General features: G+C 40.5%; 1 protein-coding gene across 1 annotated transcript; it reads right to left on the reverse strand.

Annotated features, from left to right (window-relative positions):
* Window positions 1-1,919: 1,919 nt before the first annotated feature.
* On the reverse strand, window positions 1,920-7,010 carry LOC145562408 (serine/threonine-protein kinase D6PK-like). Its single transcript, XM_081622679.1, has 4 exons — window positions 6,542-7,010; window positions 5,580-5,689; window positions 4,655-5,465; window positions 1,920-3,081 (listed from the first exon to the last, which is right to left on the reverse strand). The coding sequence occupies exons 2-4, from the start codon at window positions 5,665-5,667 to the stop codon at window positions 2,220-2,222; spliced, it is 1,761 nt and encodes a 586-aa protein (XP_081478805.1). The 5' UTR covers window positions 5,668-5,689; window positions 6,542-7,010; the 3' UTR covers window positions 1,920-2,219.
* Between the last annotated feature and the right edge of the window lie 11,147 nt (window positions 7,011-18,157).

Genomic DNA, 18,157 nt, shown 5'->3' on the forward strand with positions numbered 1-18,157 from the left:
AACATTTGGTTAATAATTAACAACAGTATACTAATTTCCTTAATTAATAGAGGTTAAATAAAAACATATGAGAATTAACTACTCTAGTCACATATAATTAATTAATCTCAATATGTTGAGAATAAGCGTCAATTACTACAGTAGAATTTTTTTTTTTTTTTTTTGAAGAAAACTACAGTAGAAATATTCAAGCATAATAATCATGAAATTATATGTACAACAAACTATTTAATCAATTCAATAAAACAATAGATTATGCATGAGTCATGGTTTGTCGGCAGCAAATTGGCCTATCAACAAACAAATTAAAGACTTACATGGTTATACCCCTACATTTATTCTGCATTAATAAAAACATACTCATATGTAAAATATAGTTTAATCTCAGGATACCAATAAACACAACATTCTACGAAGACGACTGTGATGTTTTGCGATGAATTTCATACTAATTAACAGGATTTTATTAAGTACTAACCTCGGTAAGGATTGATATCTAACCCCGATGACAATTGATTATCTTATTTCTTCACTTAATCAAGCAGTAGCAATTAATCACGTTTCTAAAGATTAATCTTGAAAATTATCCGATTGGTTAGAGAATGGTGCTGATAACGTGTTGTGAAAATAAGGGAAAACATCATAACTGAGAAAGAATTGATCTGTGTATTCTCCTTATATTTTATATGATGAAGGTATACATACATATATACTGTACAATTGATAGGGTTTGCTTGGAGAATAATAAACCCTAAAATCTAGAATATTCCGAAATTATATAAGGAATATAATGGTCATCCACACAATATTTCATAACAGATATCATTATTTTAAGAGGTTAAAAATGCATGATAAAGACATTTATGTAAGTAAATTCATTATTACTCATTAAATCGTTTTATCTTAAAATTTTGTGAAATGAATTTAAGTAATAAGATTTGTAAGCCATGCATCGCACGGGTGCTATGCTAGTACTATACTAAAACACCCGTGCCTCAATGTGGGACTGACAAATGTCGCTTTATAATTCGCTGTCATATATTACTTTATATATATATATATATATATATATATATATATATATATATATATATTTATGTTTCTATATAAAAAAGATATTCTAAATATATTATTTCTAAAATACTACGTAAAATATTATGTAAAAAATGTAATGTCATATCTAATTAGTAAAGTCTGGCATAGTGATACAATCCAAGCATAATATTGCAATAAATTTAATATCTAATTAGTGAAATATAATATTATGCTAACATGATACGATACAATGTTAGCATGTAATTTCATATATAATTAGTATAGTCTTGCAATATTAATGTAAAATGTAATTTAATTTATGGTAACATGTAATTTGATATTATAGTATAATATTATGGTAGGTCATAGCATATCTAATTAGTAAAGTCTAGCAATATTATTTCTCAAAAAAAAAATGTTCAGCAATATGAAGATAACATGATACGAGCATCTATAAAAATTAGTCAAAGATTGTGCACCAAATTTAAGGCTCCATTTGTTGCATATTATTATAATCGGAAATTAAGCTCATCCGCACATGTGCAAGGGTACTGCGGCTGTCAAGCAGGAGCTCTTTCTAACAGCCACTGCAGTGGACGAACTGTGTGGAGCTTGTGGTGTTGGGATTATAAATTTTAATGAAGCCCCGGGTTCTTTGCTCAAAGATTAGCTCGTGTGGCTTGCAAGCAAACTGGAACAACACGAGTTGATAGTTCTTTGTCCTCCGTGACACGACTGATCTAGTTATATTATGTCATGGTTGATAGAATATGTATGCGTTAGAGTCATTTTTTTATTTTAAACCATAGCCCTACAATATAATTCGGTTTTCTCAACAAGTAAATTTCCATATACCAATTTTTATAATTTTTTAGATTGCTTCGGAAACGATATGAAGAATACACGCATTACACATTGTATCTGAACCTCATCAGCGAACATCATATTTTGTATTAACAGAGAAATGAAGAATTTTGGTTAGACAAAAGAATATAAAATATACAGGAATTCCACTATCTATTCAATATACTTGCGATTTCTCAATATTGTTCTTGGTATCTTAAACAAATGCCTAATGCAGTTCCCCTCACCGTATGAACAACAATGTCATATGACGTCCGTGACGCATCGAGACCACCATAGCACAAATGAGAAAAACCCCAACACAAAATGATCGCAAAGAATCAGAAGAAATCAATCTGGACGTAATTACCTGAGGGCGGAACATCAAGACCAGGCACCTTAGCTCCTGTGGTAGACATAGCAGGGGGATTGGCAGTTGGCACAGGTGACAGCGTGTAAGGCCGGGGAACATCAGGTGGGGTAGCACAGCGGATGAGTGCCCAATTAATGCTCTGAAAGAATGGATGTTGCTTGATTTCTGTGGCACCACGCCTATAGGCAAGGCGGTGCTGCGGCTCCTTTACCAGCAAACCCCTGATCAAGTCTCTCGCAGCAAAGCTCACAGAAGGGGAGTCAGGGAATTTTAGGGGCTGGCCTACTACATTAAACAATGTAGCACGATTCCCCTGCCCTTTGAAAGGTGTTTTCCCAAACAGCAACTCATAAAGAAAGATTCCAAAGGTCCACCAATCTACAGCACTGCCATGACCTTCACCTTTAATGATTTCAGGAGCCAAGTACTCATGGGTTCCCACAAATGACATTGATCGAGCATTTGTTGGTTCGGCAAGGAGTTCAGGCAGAGGGCAGCCTTGAGAATATAGATCAGTCTTAGGTTTGGGTTTCTTTGCTTTTTTATGCTTGTTGAATAAGAAACGAGGTGAGAAACATGCAGGCTGAATTATACAAGATGGTTCGATACAAGCAGGTTGAGCACAATATGCAGAGCTTTTGGACTCGAGGGTTGAGTTCGCTGATTTAACGAGAGTTGGGCAGACAGCACATCTTAAAGAAAGATCAAAATCAGAAAGCATTATATGTCCATCTTCTCTAACCAGGACATTCTCAGGCTTTAGATCCCGGTAGATTATACCAAGCATATGCAGATATTCCAAGGCAAGGAGAATCTCTGCAACATAAAATCTGTTGAAAAAAAAAAAAGGTAAGAAAAACAGCAGAAAACTTTGACAAAAGATGGACACCATTCTCCATGTTAAATATGTAGCAAATCCAGAAGGTGGGGGAGGGGGGGTATGGGAGAAGAATATCAATCTTGCAAGCATCACTACAAGATACCCATTCCATAGGTTTGGGGGTGTAAAAAACACATTTAAGGTATGCATATGCCACGTAAAATTTAAAACTTTACAACAAAATTTGGTCATATTTGATCCAAAACTGGGCCCTTTAAACAGCTTGAGCTGTGGTTTGCAATGGTAATTAATAAGCTCTATGATCATGGTTGACAAAATGATATTTCTACAACACAGCTTCCAGTTCTGAGACAAAAAGTGTGGTTTGCACTGATAGCCTAAGATGCTCATGTTCATGAATGACAAATTGGTAAAGGCTATTCAGTTCAGATATAAATGCAAGGAAAAGAGAGCATATTGTTAAACAGCAGCCAGCCAGATGGTCCGGCAGCTTTTACAGCATATGATACAATTACAGAATTACTTCTTTTTCTCATCATGCATCTCTACGGTTACTATGACTGGTTTTACAGCAAAATTAACCATCCACACAGATATCAACTAGAATAAATCTTAAAGAAGCAACTCATGAAAATTAAAAGGCTCTACATGAGCAGAACTCAGCTATACAAGGTAACACCAATTTAAACAAACACAATATTAAACAAGGACAAAACCTACGGTCAGTTACTATATGCTATGTTTAAAGCCAAACTGCGAGTATATCATGGTAGAAGAAACACTTTCACAGTCTTGAAGATTGTTGTAGTAAATTTGGCAACAAAGATAGCTTGTTGCCAAAAAAGGGCTGAATTTCCACAAAGCCTCTGTTCTTATTCAAAATTCTTAACCTAATTATAAAATAATTTTTCCAACAAAAACATTTTTGTTCTTGGATTAAAATGATATTCAATGATTTACATATATCTATAAATCACCTTTTTCTAAATAAACAAATTGTTTTTATAAAGCAAAAAAGAAATCTAAATAAACAAATTGTTTTATCAAGAAAAAGAGAAAAATATCGATTCAGTATGTCTGTAAATTATTGAACATGAACACCTGCTTATCATCTCTTCTCATAATCCATAATCCATGCCTGACCAGAATAGCAGGTGATCAATTTCAAAGATGCATACCCCTCTAGCACCACCTCCACCACCACCACCACTAAATTTTTATTATTTTCCCACTCAGGCAGTTTCTAAATCATATCCAATTCCGCATCAGAAGGAATTACTAATAAGCATGTTCATAAGCTATAAGGTTGGTATGAGGATGATTTGCAGGCTTGCAGTAGAGTCTAGCTCACATCAATGTTTAAGGGATGACAATATTCTGAATACTACTTTTATAATCTACAAGCCCTCAAAGCTTTGATGAAATATCAAGGGATATTGTAACAGAACAATCATGAATTAATTAGATTGATCCAACAAAATTTTCAAGAAGGTATTGCATAAAGGGAATACTGATTCTAGAAAAAGCTTAAATGTAGTTGTTAAGGCCACAGAATATCCCACCTTGCAGCATGCTCAGGAAAGCATTTATGAGGTTGTCTCTGCCGAAGTGAGTGCAGATCACCTCCAGGGCAGAACTCCATCACCAAACAAGAATGATTCTCTGTTTCAAAATGTGAATACAACGTGGGCAGGAATGGATGATCCAGGGACTGAAGGATCTCTCTCTCCGTTTGAGCTCGCAGAAGTTTCTTTCGACTCTCTAAAGCTGCTTTGTTCATGACCTTCATTGCGAAATGAGTTCTGGTCCCAACCAATTCAGATAGATACACCTTCCCTATGTCTCCACATCCTAATTGCTTCAGAAGTCTGAAGTGGCTCAACTGCAGTTGCCCATAATGAGATTGAGCTTTGCGGATGGCAACCCATCTGATGTCATTAACTTTGTGAGGCTTGTACATGGTACTACTCATGCTACTAGAGCTGCTTTCATCACTGACATCACTACCAGTGCTGCATCTGTAAGCACTACTCACTTTCCTGCTCTCAACAAAGTCAAAGGATTGACTATTCTCAGCACTTTCACTTGATTTCTCGATACTACTATGGCATTCACTTGCTTCTGTGATGGTATCTTTGGCTTCTATAGATTGATTAGCAGAATGAAAACTGTTTGGAGGGCTAGGGCAATAACTAATTGCTGATGGAGGAGCTAACGGGCTACTTAGCTGTCCATCATCTACCCCTTGGTCTAACCTAAAAGCTGACGAACCCAACGAGCCGTTTGAGTCACAAGCCTCAGAATCTTTAACAGGATGCTTAATGCAACATTTGGACTCAAATCCAGAAACCTGATTGCCACTGGAACTTTCCCCTATATCACCAAAAAAGAGGTTATCAAAAACTATTCTAATGGCAAACAAAGTTTATACTACAGGGTATTAGTTACAGCAGCTAAATTTTCTAAGCTGAGTAGCAGGAGAATCACCTGAAGGATAAAGAGAACTTTTGCCAACCATACCAGCAGAATTCTGCGGTTTTGTCGTAAAATTAAGGGCATCACCAGCAGATTCCATTGATGTGGTTGATGCTAACACCCTGTGACAATAAAACCCAGTTCACCAAATTGATTCTTGTCTTAAGTTAATCATTGACAAAAATACATATTTAATCCAGAAACAATCTCAATACCTAAATTATTGGTACAAAATAATAAATTAAAGAAAGTAATGTGAAATCCAGATAACAACATAACCAATCTAAGTCCAACTTACTTTATATTATACTGATATTTCTACAATTATCCGCAACATACATCAATAAGACCCAATTAACAAAACTTATCCACAAATTCATATGTAACCATTAATTGAAGCATCAAAAAGCAGAACATTACAATCCAAGAAAACCCAAAAGATTACGTCGCAGGCAATGCATGAAAATCTCATTACTCAATCAATCAAATTCCCCCAAGAAAATCATCTGTTAAACAATCAATCAAAATTTCTCAAAAATCAAAACAAATAAATAAACAAAACCCATAAAACAACCTATCAAAAACTACTAAAAAAAAAAAATGAAACCCATTACATAAATAATCAAAAAATCCAAAAAAAAAAAAAAAAAAAAAAAAAAAAAAAAAAAAAAAAAAAAAAAAATCAAACTCATAACATAATCAATCAAAAATTACCCATTATCCAAATAATAAAATCAAAAATCCCAAAAAAAATCATACCCATTGCACAAACAATCAAAAGTTCACTAAAAAACATACCCATTACAGAGTTACTCAAAATAATCATACCCTTTACACAAACAATCAAGAGTTCACTAAAAAAACATACCCATTACAGAATTAATCAAAATAAACCCCAATTATGAATACCCAGAAAATGATGAACAAAGAATAGTGAAAAAGAAAAATAACCCAAAAAAGTAGAGAGAAAATACCAGGAAAGAAGAGTGAAGTGGAAATGCTAAGAAAGAGAGTGATCATGTGAGTGAGTGAGTAAAAATGAGAGGTGATGAACTTCGAAAAGTGTAAAAGCTTTTATTTCCCAATAATATTTTCTCTTTATTTTTTTTTTAATTTTTATAATAATTCTCAGATCCGATCGTAAACAGTTGAAAGAGGAAAGAAAGGTGTCGGAAAAATATACTCAGAACGTGGGTTGTTAAATCTCGTCGTTTTTCTAAATATTTAGAGGTTTATCAATTTTTGGAAAGCTACTTTTTTTTTTTTTGGTGGATTTTTGCAAGAAATTAAAAAAATAAAATTTGTTTTGTAATTAAATTTGTATTTTAATTTGGGGAAAATTGGAGTTTGTTGAGATTAGTGAAGGAGCATGGGAGAAAGGTGCGGGGATCTTGAAATTTGATACTTGTAAATTGTAAATTTTGGCGTTGAAGGAAGAGTTTAACATGAATTCAGACCCCATATTTAATATTTATATATTGGGAATAATGAACTATCTTTTTTTTTTTTTAACAAAGAATAATGCACTATCCAATGAACAGTAAATGGATATTATTTGTACATATAGTTGGTTTGACTACAATTATAAAAAATGCTGACAATTACAGTAAGCTTGTAAGGTTGAATTTTTGACTGTCCAATACCTTTGGGCTACTATTGAAAAAGTTGGGGTGGCATTCTTGTTGATCAAATATTGAGTTTGAGTGATTTGAGTTGATGTGTAAAGTTTGACGTGGGTTAGGCCGTGTAGGTTCCTGGGTTGTGTTAGGGTGTATTGTCTCATATTTAATGGGTCGTGTCTGTAACGAGTAAATAACAAAAGTCGTGTCATGTTAGAGATGTATTGATCTTTTAGATATACTCCCTCCGTTTCTTTTTACTCGCAACAAATGTTATAAATGATCTTACACATTACTTGCAACAAATTTATTTATTTCTTTTTATAGTAAGTTTTTTTGTGAGATTTTACAACATTACCCTTACTTTTTTTTTTCTAAACACCCTAATTAAACTACTAATTTTATCTTATTAACTTAAGCATTTCTACCAAAATCATTCTCCTTCCATCTAATTTCATCATCACCTTAATTGGCAACCACCACCACCACCACTTCTACCACCGGATCTCCACTCTATTTACCCAGAAATTTCTCTCTCTTTGTTCATCTCCCCCGATCTCCACCGCAACCACTGCCGTGTCCCATTGCAGTTTGTCGCCGACTCGCCGGAAGTCGTATTTACTCTCTCTCCTCTTCTTGCTGTTTCTAAAGCTTCAATTTGAAGGTTCGAGTTCGTGGTCGTGGTTCGTGGGTTCGTGGGTTGTGGGTTTTGGGGTTGTGGGCGGTGGATCTGGGTTCGTGGGTTGTGGGTTTCGGGTTTCGAGGTTCGCGGGTTGTGGGTGGTGGTTCTGGGTTCGTGGGTTGTGGGTTTCGGGGTTGTAGGTGGTGGTTTCGGGGTTGTGGGTGGTGGTTTTGGGTTCGTGGGTTGTGGGTTTCGGGGTTGTAGGTGGTTGTGGGCGAAATCGGGGGTGGGCGAAATTGTGGTTGTGGGCGAAATCGGGGGTGGTGCTGGGTCGAAGTTGTGGTGCTGATAGGTGGTGGTGGTGGTATGGTGCTAGGTGGTGCTGCTGCCAGTGATAGGTGGTTGTAATTGATTTTGTTTTGTTTTTTTTTTTTTTTTTTTTGGGTTAGATTTATACTAAACACATGCCCTTATTTTTTTTGTTAATTACACTTACCATCTTTTGCCTAGGAGTCCGCAAACTACTAGTTTGTTGCGAGTAAAAAGTAACGGAGGGAGTATATATTTACACAGCCCATACAAGGAACTCATGTATTGTCGTGTCGACTTTACCAAAGCTAGCCAAGAAACTTTTCTAAGTTGGCTACTTGACGAAGGAACACGCATGCAAGTTCTACTATTCGGGTTTAGCAAAATTACTGAACTAAACGTGTTATTGAGGAAAAAAAAAAGGAGCATAGCCGCAAACATTATCATACAAACTGGCCAAATACCTAAAAATTGTAACCACAATAATAGTTTTGGTGGAATGTAACATGGGACCTTAATTACACCGATCGAGTGTTGATGGAGGTTTACTTAAACTTGATCATGTCTGAGCCGACTTGATTTTGAGCGAGCTTTGGGCAAAAAATTTCGGCTTGAACTCGGGTCGGGCCGTAACTTGACCGAAATTTATTATATTTTTCCCACTGGCCTTGGACAAGCATTTTTAAGCAATTTAGTTATTTTTTTCATGACCCGAAAAGCCCGCTCCACATATTGTGGGTTTTGGGCAAGCATTTTCACCCCGAACCTTGACTCGACGTGACCAAGTAGGCTAACTTTTTACCCTCGGCCCGGCCCACCCTTTAATCACCTTTAGGTTAACTACTATAGTCAAACTAAACCACTACAACTTTGTAGACGGTGAAAGAGGGTATAATCATCAATTAAAATCAGGGCACTTTAGGTCTGGGGTCCCTTTGAAATGTAATTATTTGAAGGTACTTAGGAAGCTCCAGCCTCGAGTAAGTGCCCTTGCTTGCTTGATATTTTGATACATGATCAATCTAAGCCATCAGTATAGGTTCAAGCTAGTAAAACCCTCACCGCCTTAGGGTTTATAATAAACAAACCCTCACGTGAGCGCCCTTGAAAGCCCTATCTACAACACAGAGATATGTTGTTCTTCCTAATTGCTTAAAGGGACTAAGTCAGTATAGTGTCCCTACTGCTCAAATAATCAAAAGTTACCTCAATTGGGGTAGTCTAGCGAACGTGCTTGTGGACGTGCAACTAACAAAACATTATGTTCATTTTTTTTTTATTCTATACTTACATATAAAAAGGCATTTCTAAACAAATTTAGATGTCACGTGTTACTCTTGTTTTGGGTGTTTTTGTCCCTCGGGAGAGTTACAGCTCGAGGACTGATTCGATGCGCCTGTACCTGCAAAACAACGGAGACTCCAGGTGGTAGGAGCTCCACCTCCAACGGTCAAGTTAGTACTTCAATGTATGTGGGAGAAGATGCGGAAAAATGAAAAGTGAGATGTTCTCGGATTCCGAGATCAGGTGCCTCTCTGATGTAAGAGAATGTAGGGTATGCTGTCATAAACTGTAGATGCCCCAAAAATGAGGGGAATCTCCCTATTTATAAGGTCATTGGGAAACGTGCCCCTAATTAGGTCACTCTGACCTAATTCTGCTGGGCTGCGCCGTATTACGGCTTTCTCGGGATTTGGGCCCTTGAAGGTCGCGTTTTTCTCCCAACTTCTAGGTAGGACACGTGTCAAATGGAGATTGGTTCAATTCGGACCAACCAGAGTATGACACGTGTCAGGACATGATTGGCCCACATGGCATGGGTAAAATTACCCAAAACATTTGCCCCTCATAGATGTGACGTGGCGTGCCACGTGGCATCTGTGACACATGTCACTCAGCCATGGGGAATAGTTTTTTTTTTTTTTTTTTTTTACTGTGAAAATTTAACCTTTCATATTCCGGGGAAATTACCAAGATGCCCCTGTTTTTTACCCTTCTATAAATACACAATTTACCCCCCTCATTTTGGACGTTTCCAAAACATTCTAGAGAGAGAAAATCACCAATCCTAGAGAGAGAAAATTTGTCGTCTGCCCGCGTGCGCAAGCGTTGTTCATTTTCCACCTACATCAGCCGGCTTACAACCGCCTGTGCCCCAAGCAAGAAAAGTCGACTTCAGAAGCATCTCAGTCGGTCATCATCGTTTGCCCCCCTTTCAGAGACAAATTTAAGGTACCGCCTCTACTCCCTTCAACTCATTTACATTTGCTTCAACTCATTCAATAAATGGACTCATCACCAACACACACGGCACGGTCTCCTGGTACGGCTGAGTCTAGGACTGGGAGTGCCGGCTCTGGTGCATGGAGCAATTTTATACTCCTCAATCGACCATCTATGTGACTGTGCAGGACACGATGGCTAGAATTAAACAGACAGCCACCAGACGGCGTCGAAGAGACGGTACTTTGGAAGTGCCGCCTGATGAGGTAACCCCGGTTGAGGGGTCAGAGAGCAATGAAAGCTCAGGGGAATATTCCTCGTCTGGGATTCCTAAAACCCCAAGTGACACAATCCTATACGATAAGGGTAGAGACGGGGAGGGAGCCGTCTCCCAGATGAACCTTAATGAAGCTGGCCCCGAAGATAGAGACGGGGAAGAGTCTACATCGGGGTCAGCCGGCGACACGGGAGACGGCGAAAGCTCCGCCTCAGGGTCTAGCTCTGAGGATGATAGTGATGCCCCTCTTTCCCCGCTTGAGGATAGTGAGGCTGAAGAGAGGGAAAAATGGGAAGCAAAGGATGATCCCTTTCAGATCCATATCTCCGCTAAAGACAGGCGGGCAATGCTAATAGGCATTGAAAACTTTGTACAGAAACGACCTCTGGGAAATGGATATACTATCCAGGTGCCGCCTGAGCTAGGCACCATCTCTTGGAAAGATGACCAGGAGAACGCCAACGCCTACTTTGGATGCTCTGAGGTGGCATTCCGGGTAGGCCTCCAGTTCCCGCTCACCATGTTGTGAGAGCCATACTCAGGGGTTATGGCCTAGGCGTCTAGCAGCTCTCCCAGAATTCATGGGCTAATATTATGGGGTATGTAGCCGCCTGTGAGATGCAAGACTTGAATCCCAACTGGGAGGCTTTTGCTCACATGCACTATCTCAGCCGCAACCCAGGCGGTTGGAGGGCGTGGTACACCTTGACCACTCTCCCTCAGTACCAAATGACATTGGACAAAGTGTCCAAATACGACGGTTGGAAAACCCGCTTCTACCTGATGTCTGCCTCAACCCGTCGAGAGAACCGGGAGTTGTGCCGGTATAATAAAAAGCCCGACCTACTAGGTCGCAAATGTGCCCTTCCCCGGATCCCAGGGGACGACTATGACGCTATCATGGAAACCAAGTTTTTTGAGCTCCATACGGAGACACTCTCAACCGGGGACGTAATAAAGGTCCCTAATAATTGGATTCCCATGTGCGTATGGTTTAGAGATGAGGCGTTCTTATCCGCCTGTGGGCTTAGCACGATGTTTCCAAAGCGTATGTTTGATATACATCCGGTTAACTCCGCTTGTACTATTGTTAACCAATTATGATTTTGCACTAATCATGCGTTCATTATTTTTGCAGAAGAAGCTTTGAACATGGTGGCTGACGAAAAGACTCCCAAGCGGTCATCTACACAAATCCGGAGGGACTTGGCGGAGGCTAAGGCCGCCAAGCTGAAGGCTGAGGTAAGAACCGTCTGACTCCTTGGACTATTATTTCCAACAGACGTTGCCGGCTGTATATTTAATACTTCGCTAATTGCAGGGTGGAGAGGCACCTAGGTCCTTTACTAAGAACTTAGCCAAACGGGGATGGGATGAGACCGCCTCCACCCAAACCAAGCCTGCAAAATTAGCCAAAGTGGCTTCAGGTAAGACGGGCCCTAGCTCTTCTGAGAGGACCCGCCTCTGCGTCGGGGGGAGAAATGTCACCATTGGAGGCTTTGGAGTGGGATTTGATATGGTCACATCCGGCCTCTCTACGCCTGGGGTGGTGCAATCCCCCAAGCTCCTGAAGGTAAATACAATCCCTTCGAATCCCCGCCTGAGCTGGGATGGTCGTTGTGAGTGAAATCTCACTCCCAACAGACTTCTTCGTCCGACAGCCGGCATTAAGCTGGTGCCGCATATATAGCTCACTCACCCCCTTTCACATATGGTGCAGATCAATCCCCCCGATGGCCGGATGTCCGAGCGCATGCCCGGTCCATGCTGGCAGCCGTTCCCAAAAAGGAGAAGGATGTCATCCCGGGCACTGAGACGTTCAATGTTGAACGTATCACTGCACTCCTGTCTGAGGTATACCTTATTCCCCTTTGCTGGAACTAAGTATAATTTTCCCGCATGAATGACATCGTTTGTGTCTACAGGCCATGCTCAGGGTTGATGGACTCAAACGGCCATATGCCGGAAGAGGGAAGAGGTAAAGAGAGCCACTAGATCAGGTAAGGATTCTCAAGATGTAGCTGAATATCAATGTACAATTAATGAACTTAAAACTAAAGCCGAATTGATGCAACAAGCGGAACAGATCAAGGGTCTTCAAAAAGTCCTGGATGAGACTAAGGAGAAGGCCAACACGGCTGAAACCAGCCTCAAGAAGGCGGAGGAAGACCTCAAGGCCTTGCAGGGTGCCTCCCAGGAGAATGTAAAGCTCAAAGCGGAGGTTTAGAGGCTGAAGAAGGATGCGGAGCGAGTCCAAATGAATATCAAGGCAACAATCGAGGCGGAGCAAGACCGCCTGATTGCTGAAAATGAGGCGGACTCCGACGCCCGGATGAAGATCGCTTGGGAAGCTCTCTACCCCAATAAGGACTATGGTTTGTGGGCTCTGGCTTTTCAATATGCTGAAAATGTAGTGTATTTAAGAGAGAAGGGGGAGCCGAAGCCCGAGTCCTTCGAGGCCTGGGCAAACGCTGAGCTTGAGGAACCTGCCAAGGAGCTCCCCGAAGAAGGAGAAGTCATTGAGCTTCAATCTGATGGGGAGAATCCCAAAGTGGAGAACCAGGCGGCCCAGCCTTGAACTTTCTGCGGCAGTATGCCAAATTTATGCTTTTTCGGCCTGTGTGCCGAGTATTTGTGTATTTTTACCGACTGAGGAGTCGGGTGACAATTTTTATTTTGTCTCGGATGTTATCCGGTAAACATTAATATCTGGTTTATATCGGCTTGAATGAAATTTGCCGACTGAGTCGGTTTGATGAATTTGCTATTTCGTTTTAATTTTCGAATTTTTTCCCAACTTTTTAAAGCATGCGGCAATTCAGATAACATACTGGCTATTCTTGCCCCTAGCGGCTGTGTGGTTGGTTTCAGTACATTGATTGATTGACTTTGGAATGCTTGATACTTTAAAGAGTATGGAATATTCCTAAGTCAATCAATCACAGTAGTGATTACCCCAAACCAAGTACACAACCGTCAACGATAGTCGTTTTACCCAACCGGGTATTCGTATAAAACTTCTTTGTGAGCCAGACGGGAAATTGCCGCCTGACAGTTAGTGGAGCAAGGAACATATTGTCCGCCTGCCTAATGGACCCCAGAAAGCTTACTGGCCGTCCGGGATACCTGCAATCCATTGCACCCGATTCGTCTGCCCCATTGGGGTGACTGGTACAATTTTGTTAAACAGCCTAATAGAGAACTTCAGTAATTAACCGGCTGATGTCACTTGACATCCGGTGTTAAGCTTAATCATTCTTTTAGACTGTTTTGGTCAGACAGCTATGAGTTGACCAATTTGGTCGTTCAATCTTTGTCGTCTGCATATGCTTGTAGAGCAAACGATAGGATGCCCTCTACGACGATAACACCCGGAGGGGCGTCGCCAGACGCCATACCACTACTAAAATTCGGTCAAATTACGACTGTTTTTTTACGACCGTCATTTAAACGGTCGCCAAATATAATATTTGCGACCGTTTTTAAGGCGGTCATAGATTTGCGACCGTTTTTAAGGCGGTCGCAGATTTGCGACCGTTTTTAGGCTATTTAACGGTCGCAAAAGTATTTAAAAATGTCTTAAAAATAATATACATGTTAAAAATAATTCTAAATTAAAACAATTCTATTGCGACGGTCAAAAACGGTCGCAAATTGTGACATTTACGACCGTTATAGAAACGGTCGCAATTTCGACCATTTGCGACCGCTAGAACCGGTCGCAAATTGCGACCATTACGACCGTTATAGAAACGGTCTTGCGACCGCTAAGAGCGGTCGTAATGAAGTAATGATTTTTATTAATAAAATGGAGTATAAAAGTGTTGCGCAACCCACCCTAACCCTATTTTTGTTGGAGCAGCTGTTTCTTCTCATCATTTTCTCTCTCCTCATTTTCTCACGCCCTCCTTCCTTCTCCCTTCTCACGCCCTCCTTTCTCTTCATCTCCTCTTTCTCTTCTCCTGTTTCTTTCTTTCTCATCTCCACTTTCTTTCTCTTCATCTCCTTTCTTCATTAAGCCATCACATCAAGCCCCATCGTCACAAGCAAGCAACGAATGAACGAGCCGCGCCGCCACCATCCTTTTCAAGAATTTCGGTTTTCATGACCATATAAACCCCATGAGGAAGAAATATTAGGAAAGGTATGTTGATTTTCTGATTTTTTTAAAAAAATTTGTTTTATTTTCAATTTTTGTTGTTTCATTTTAGTTTTTGTTCGAATTTCTGTTTGAATTTTGGTTCGAAGTTTTTTTTGAATTTTGTTGATTTTTTTTTCGAATATTGGTTCGAATTTTGTTCGAAATTTTTTGTGATTTTTGTTCGTTGTGGGTTTCAATTTTGCTGGATTTAATTTTTTTTTTGTTAAGTTTTGTGGGTTTGATTTTGTTCGATTTTTGTTAGTTTTTGTGGGTTTAATTTTGTTTGATTTTTGTTCAAATTTTAATTAGTTTTTGTGGGTTATATTTTGTTCGAATTTTGATTTAATTTTTGTTCAATTTTCGGTTCGATTTGTGTAATTTTGTTCGAAATTTTGTGGGTATTTTTTTTTGGGTTTAATTTTGTGGGTTTAATTTTTTTTTGATAAATTTATACAATTTTTGGGTTGAATATGGGTGGTGGTAGTGGTGGGTAAAGGTGGTTAAGGCTGGGCGGTGGCTGGTGGTGTTTAGGGTGGCCAGTGGTGGTGGGTAAAGAGGGTTTGGGTGGGAAGTTGTGGGTAAAGGTGGTTTAGGTTGGCGGTGGTGGTGGGTTAGGTGGTTTCGGGTGAGCGACGGTGGGTTTACGTGGTTAGGGTGGGCAGAAGTGGAGGGTAAAGGTGGTTTGGGTTGGCAATGGTGGTGGGTAAAGGTGGTTTCGGTGGTTGGTGAGGCTGAATGTGAAGTACAGTAGTGCGATTTTTCTTTTTTTTTTGTTCTTTTATAAAATTTTAGCGACGGCTTATGGCGGTCGCTAATTCCAAAAATTGCGACCGCTGATTTAACCAGTCGCAATTTTCAATTTTTGCGACCGTTTTCTAAACAGTCGTTGAAAATAATAAAAACGGTCGCAAAAAATCTGTGACCGACAAACGGTCGTAATAATGATTTTCTGCGACCACGTGAATAACAACCACCACCTTACGACCGTTGACGGTCGCAATTGTTAATTGCGATCATTTTTACTATAATCTGCAACCGTTAGAGACGGTCGCAATTTGGCCGTATTTTAGTAGTGTACTCAAATAGGAGCAGACGAATTTATAAAATAAGTTTGCATCCGGCCATTGGCCTTGGTTTGAATGTTATTTTAGCCATTAAGTCTCTTAACTTAGCTTGGTTTTACTTATTACAGGGGTCGTCTGTGCATTGCACTGATGATGGTCCACCAATCTTTAAATATTAGATTAGCCGCTAGGTTTTTAACCTAGCTTATTTATTCAATAGACCGTCTGTGTTTTCAACAGGCGGTAGCATTATGGTTGCGCATGTATATATACAAAGTAATTAACATTGAAAACAAAAAGCAAATTTGCATTGACAGGCTTTTTATTTACAAAAATTTACAGGTTTTAGAAGTAGTACTTTTTCAAGTTATCTACATTCCAAGTTCTAGGCAGCCGCCTGCCGTCTGGAGTTTCCAGGCGGTAGGTGCCGTTTCTTACTTCTTCATAGATCCGGTAGGGGCCTTCCCAATTAGGAGTTAGCTTTCCTTGCTCATTGACCCTACCGGTTGCCTCCATTTTCCGTAACACAAAGTCCCCTACTTTCAAGGGCCGTTTGTGCACTCTCTTGTTGTAGGCACGAGTCATTCTCAGACGGTAAATCTCATGACGCAAGGCGGCATTGCCCCTGCGCTCCGAGAGTGAGTCCAATGTTAGCTGCATGGCCTCCCAGTTTGCCTCTTCATCATATAGCATGACTCGTAGAGTCGGCTCATAATGCTCGATAGGCAAGACGACTTCAGCACCGTAAACCATGAGAAATGGGGTTTCACCGGTTGCCCCTTTTTCAGTTGTCCGGATGGCCCATAGGACATGAATCAACTCTTCAGCCCACAAACCACCGGCTCTTTCAATTTTCTTCTTAATACCGTCTGAGATGAGTTTGTTGAAGGCTTCAACTTGGCCATTTGCTTGGGGTCGGCCGACTGATGCAAAACAATGTGAGATCCCTTGATCTTCCAACCAAGTTTTGAGCTGAGGCGTCTCAAATTGAGGTCCATTATCAAATACCATAGACATAGGTACCCGAACCTGGTGATAATGTTCTTCCATATGAAGGAGATGACATCCTTTGTCTTGATGCCTTTGACCGCCTCTGCTTCCACCCACTTGGTGAAATAGTCCACAGCCACAAGAATATGGCGTTTTCCGCCTGGTGCAGGCGTATACGGACCTAGAATGTCCATGCCCCATTTAGCAAACGGGACTGGGCTGTGGATTGCCGTCAGATTAGTAGCCGGGCAATGGATGAGCTTGCCAAATCATTGACACTTGTCACACTTTTTAAAAAATTCCATGGAATCTGACTCTAGAGTGGGCCAGAAATAATGCCGCCTGACTCTGACGGCTAGGGATCTACCGCCTGAATGAGAGGCGCAGTATCCCGCATGCAACTCTTCGAGAACTTCTTTCCCCTTTTTCGGGGTAACACACTTCAGTAAGGGCTTCAGAAACCCCGCCTTGAAGAGCTCTCCTTCTCTTATATTAAAGTTTGCTACACGCTTTTCAGCACGGCTGCCTCCTGGGGTGAATCAGGGAGCGTGCCGTCTGCAAGATACGCTCGGATGCCATCCATCCAAGTAGAACTTCAGTCCAGAATTCCAATGGGCTCGTCATCAGATATGCTTCGCTTTTCCATTACTTCCTAAAAGACTGACCGAGGCGTATCGCAGGAGGCGGAGGATGCCAACTTAGACAGAGCATCCGCCTGGTTGTTTTCGGACTAGGGCACTTGACTTAAATGAAATTGTTCAAGTGTCCCTATTCAGCCTTGACCGCCTGCAAATATTTGATCATAGCCGGATGGGTGGCTTCATACTCACCATGGTATTGGCTAACGACCAACTGAGAATCAGAGCAGGCGTCAATTTTTGTTGCCCCTGCCGCCTTTCACATGCGGATACCGGCTAGCAGGGATTCATATTCCGCCTCATTGTTTGAGGCCTGGAACTTGAACTGTAGTGCATACTCATATTTGTCCCCTTCCGGGGATTCACAGATTATGCCTGCACCACAGCCGTTCATAGTAGAGCTTCCGTCTACATGCACCTTCCAAACCTGATCAAGTTTATCCGGAGCAACCGGCCTTGTCATTTCGACAAATGAAGTCGGCAAACGCTTGACCCTTCACTGCCTTTCTTGGTTCATAGGTGATTTCAAGACTTTGCATTTCAATGGCCCATTTAAGCATCCTTCCGGATGAATCCAGGGTTGTCATTGGCCGTTTGAGGGGCTGATCTGTGTAGATCACCATCGGATGTGCTAAGAAGTATGGTTTCAACTTCTTAACAGCCATGTAAAGAGCGAGGCCAAATTTTTCAACCATGGGGTATCGGAG

Source organism: Chenopodium album, chromosome 10, assembly GCF_948465745.1.
Source record: "Chenopodium album chromosome 10, dcCheAlbu1.1, whole genome shotgun sequence".
In the NCBI taxonomy this organism is placed as follows: Eukaryota; Viridiplantae; Streptophyta; class Magnoliopsida; order Caryophyllales; family Amaranthaceae; genus Chenopodium; species Chenopodium album.

Excerpts from the sequence above, each read along its gene's own strand:
- LOC145562408 (XM_081622679.1), bottom strand. The coding sequence starts at position 5,667 with ATGGAATCTGCTGGTGATGCCCTTAATTTTACGACAAAACCGCAGAAT. Across the intron at positions 5,466-5,579 it reads AAGTTCTCTTTATCCTTCAG|GGGAAAGTTCCAGTGGCAAT; the intron begins GTGATTCTCCTG and ends TTGGTGATATAG. Across the intron at positions 3,082-4,654 it reads TTTCCTGAGCATGCTGCAAG|ATTTTATGTTGCAGAGATTC; the intron begins GTGGGATATTCT and ends TTTTTTCAACAG.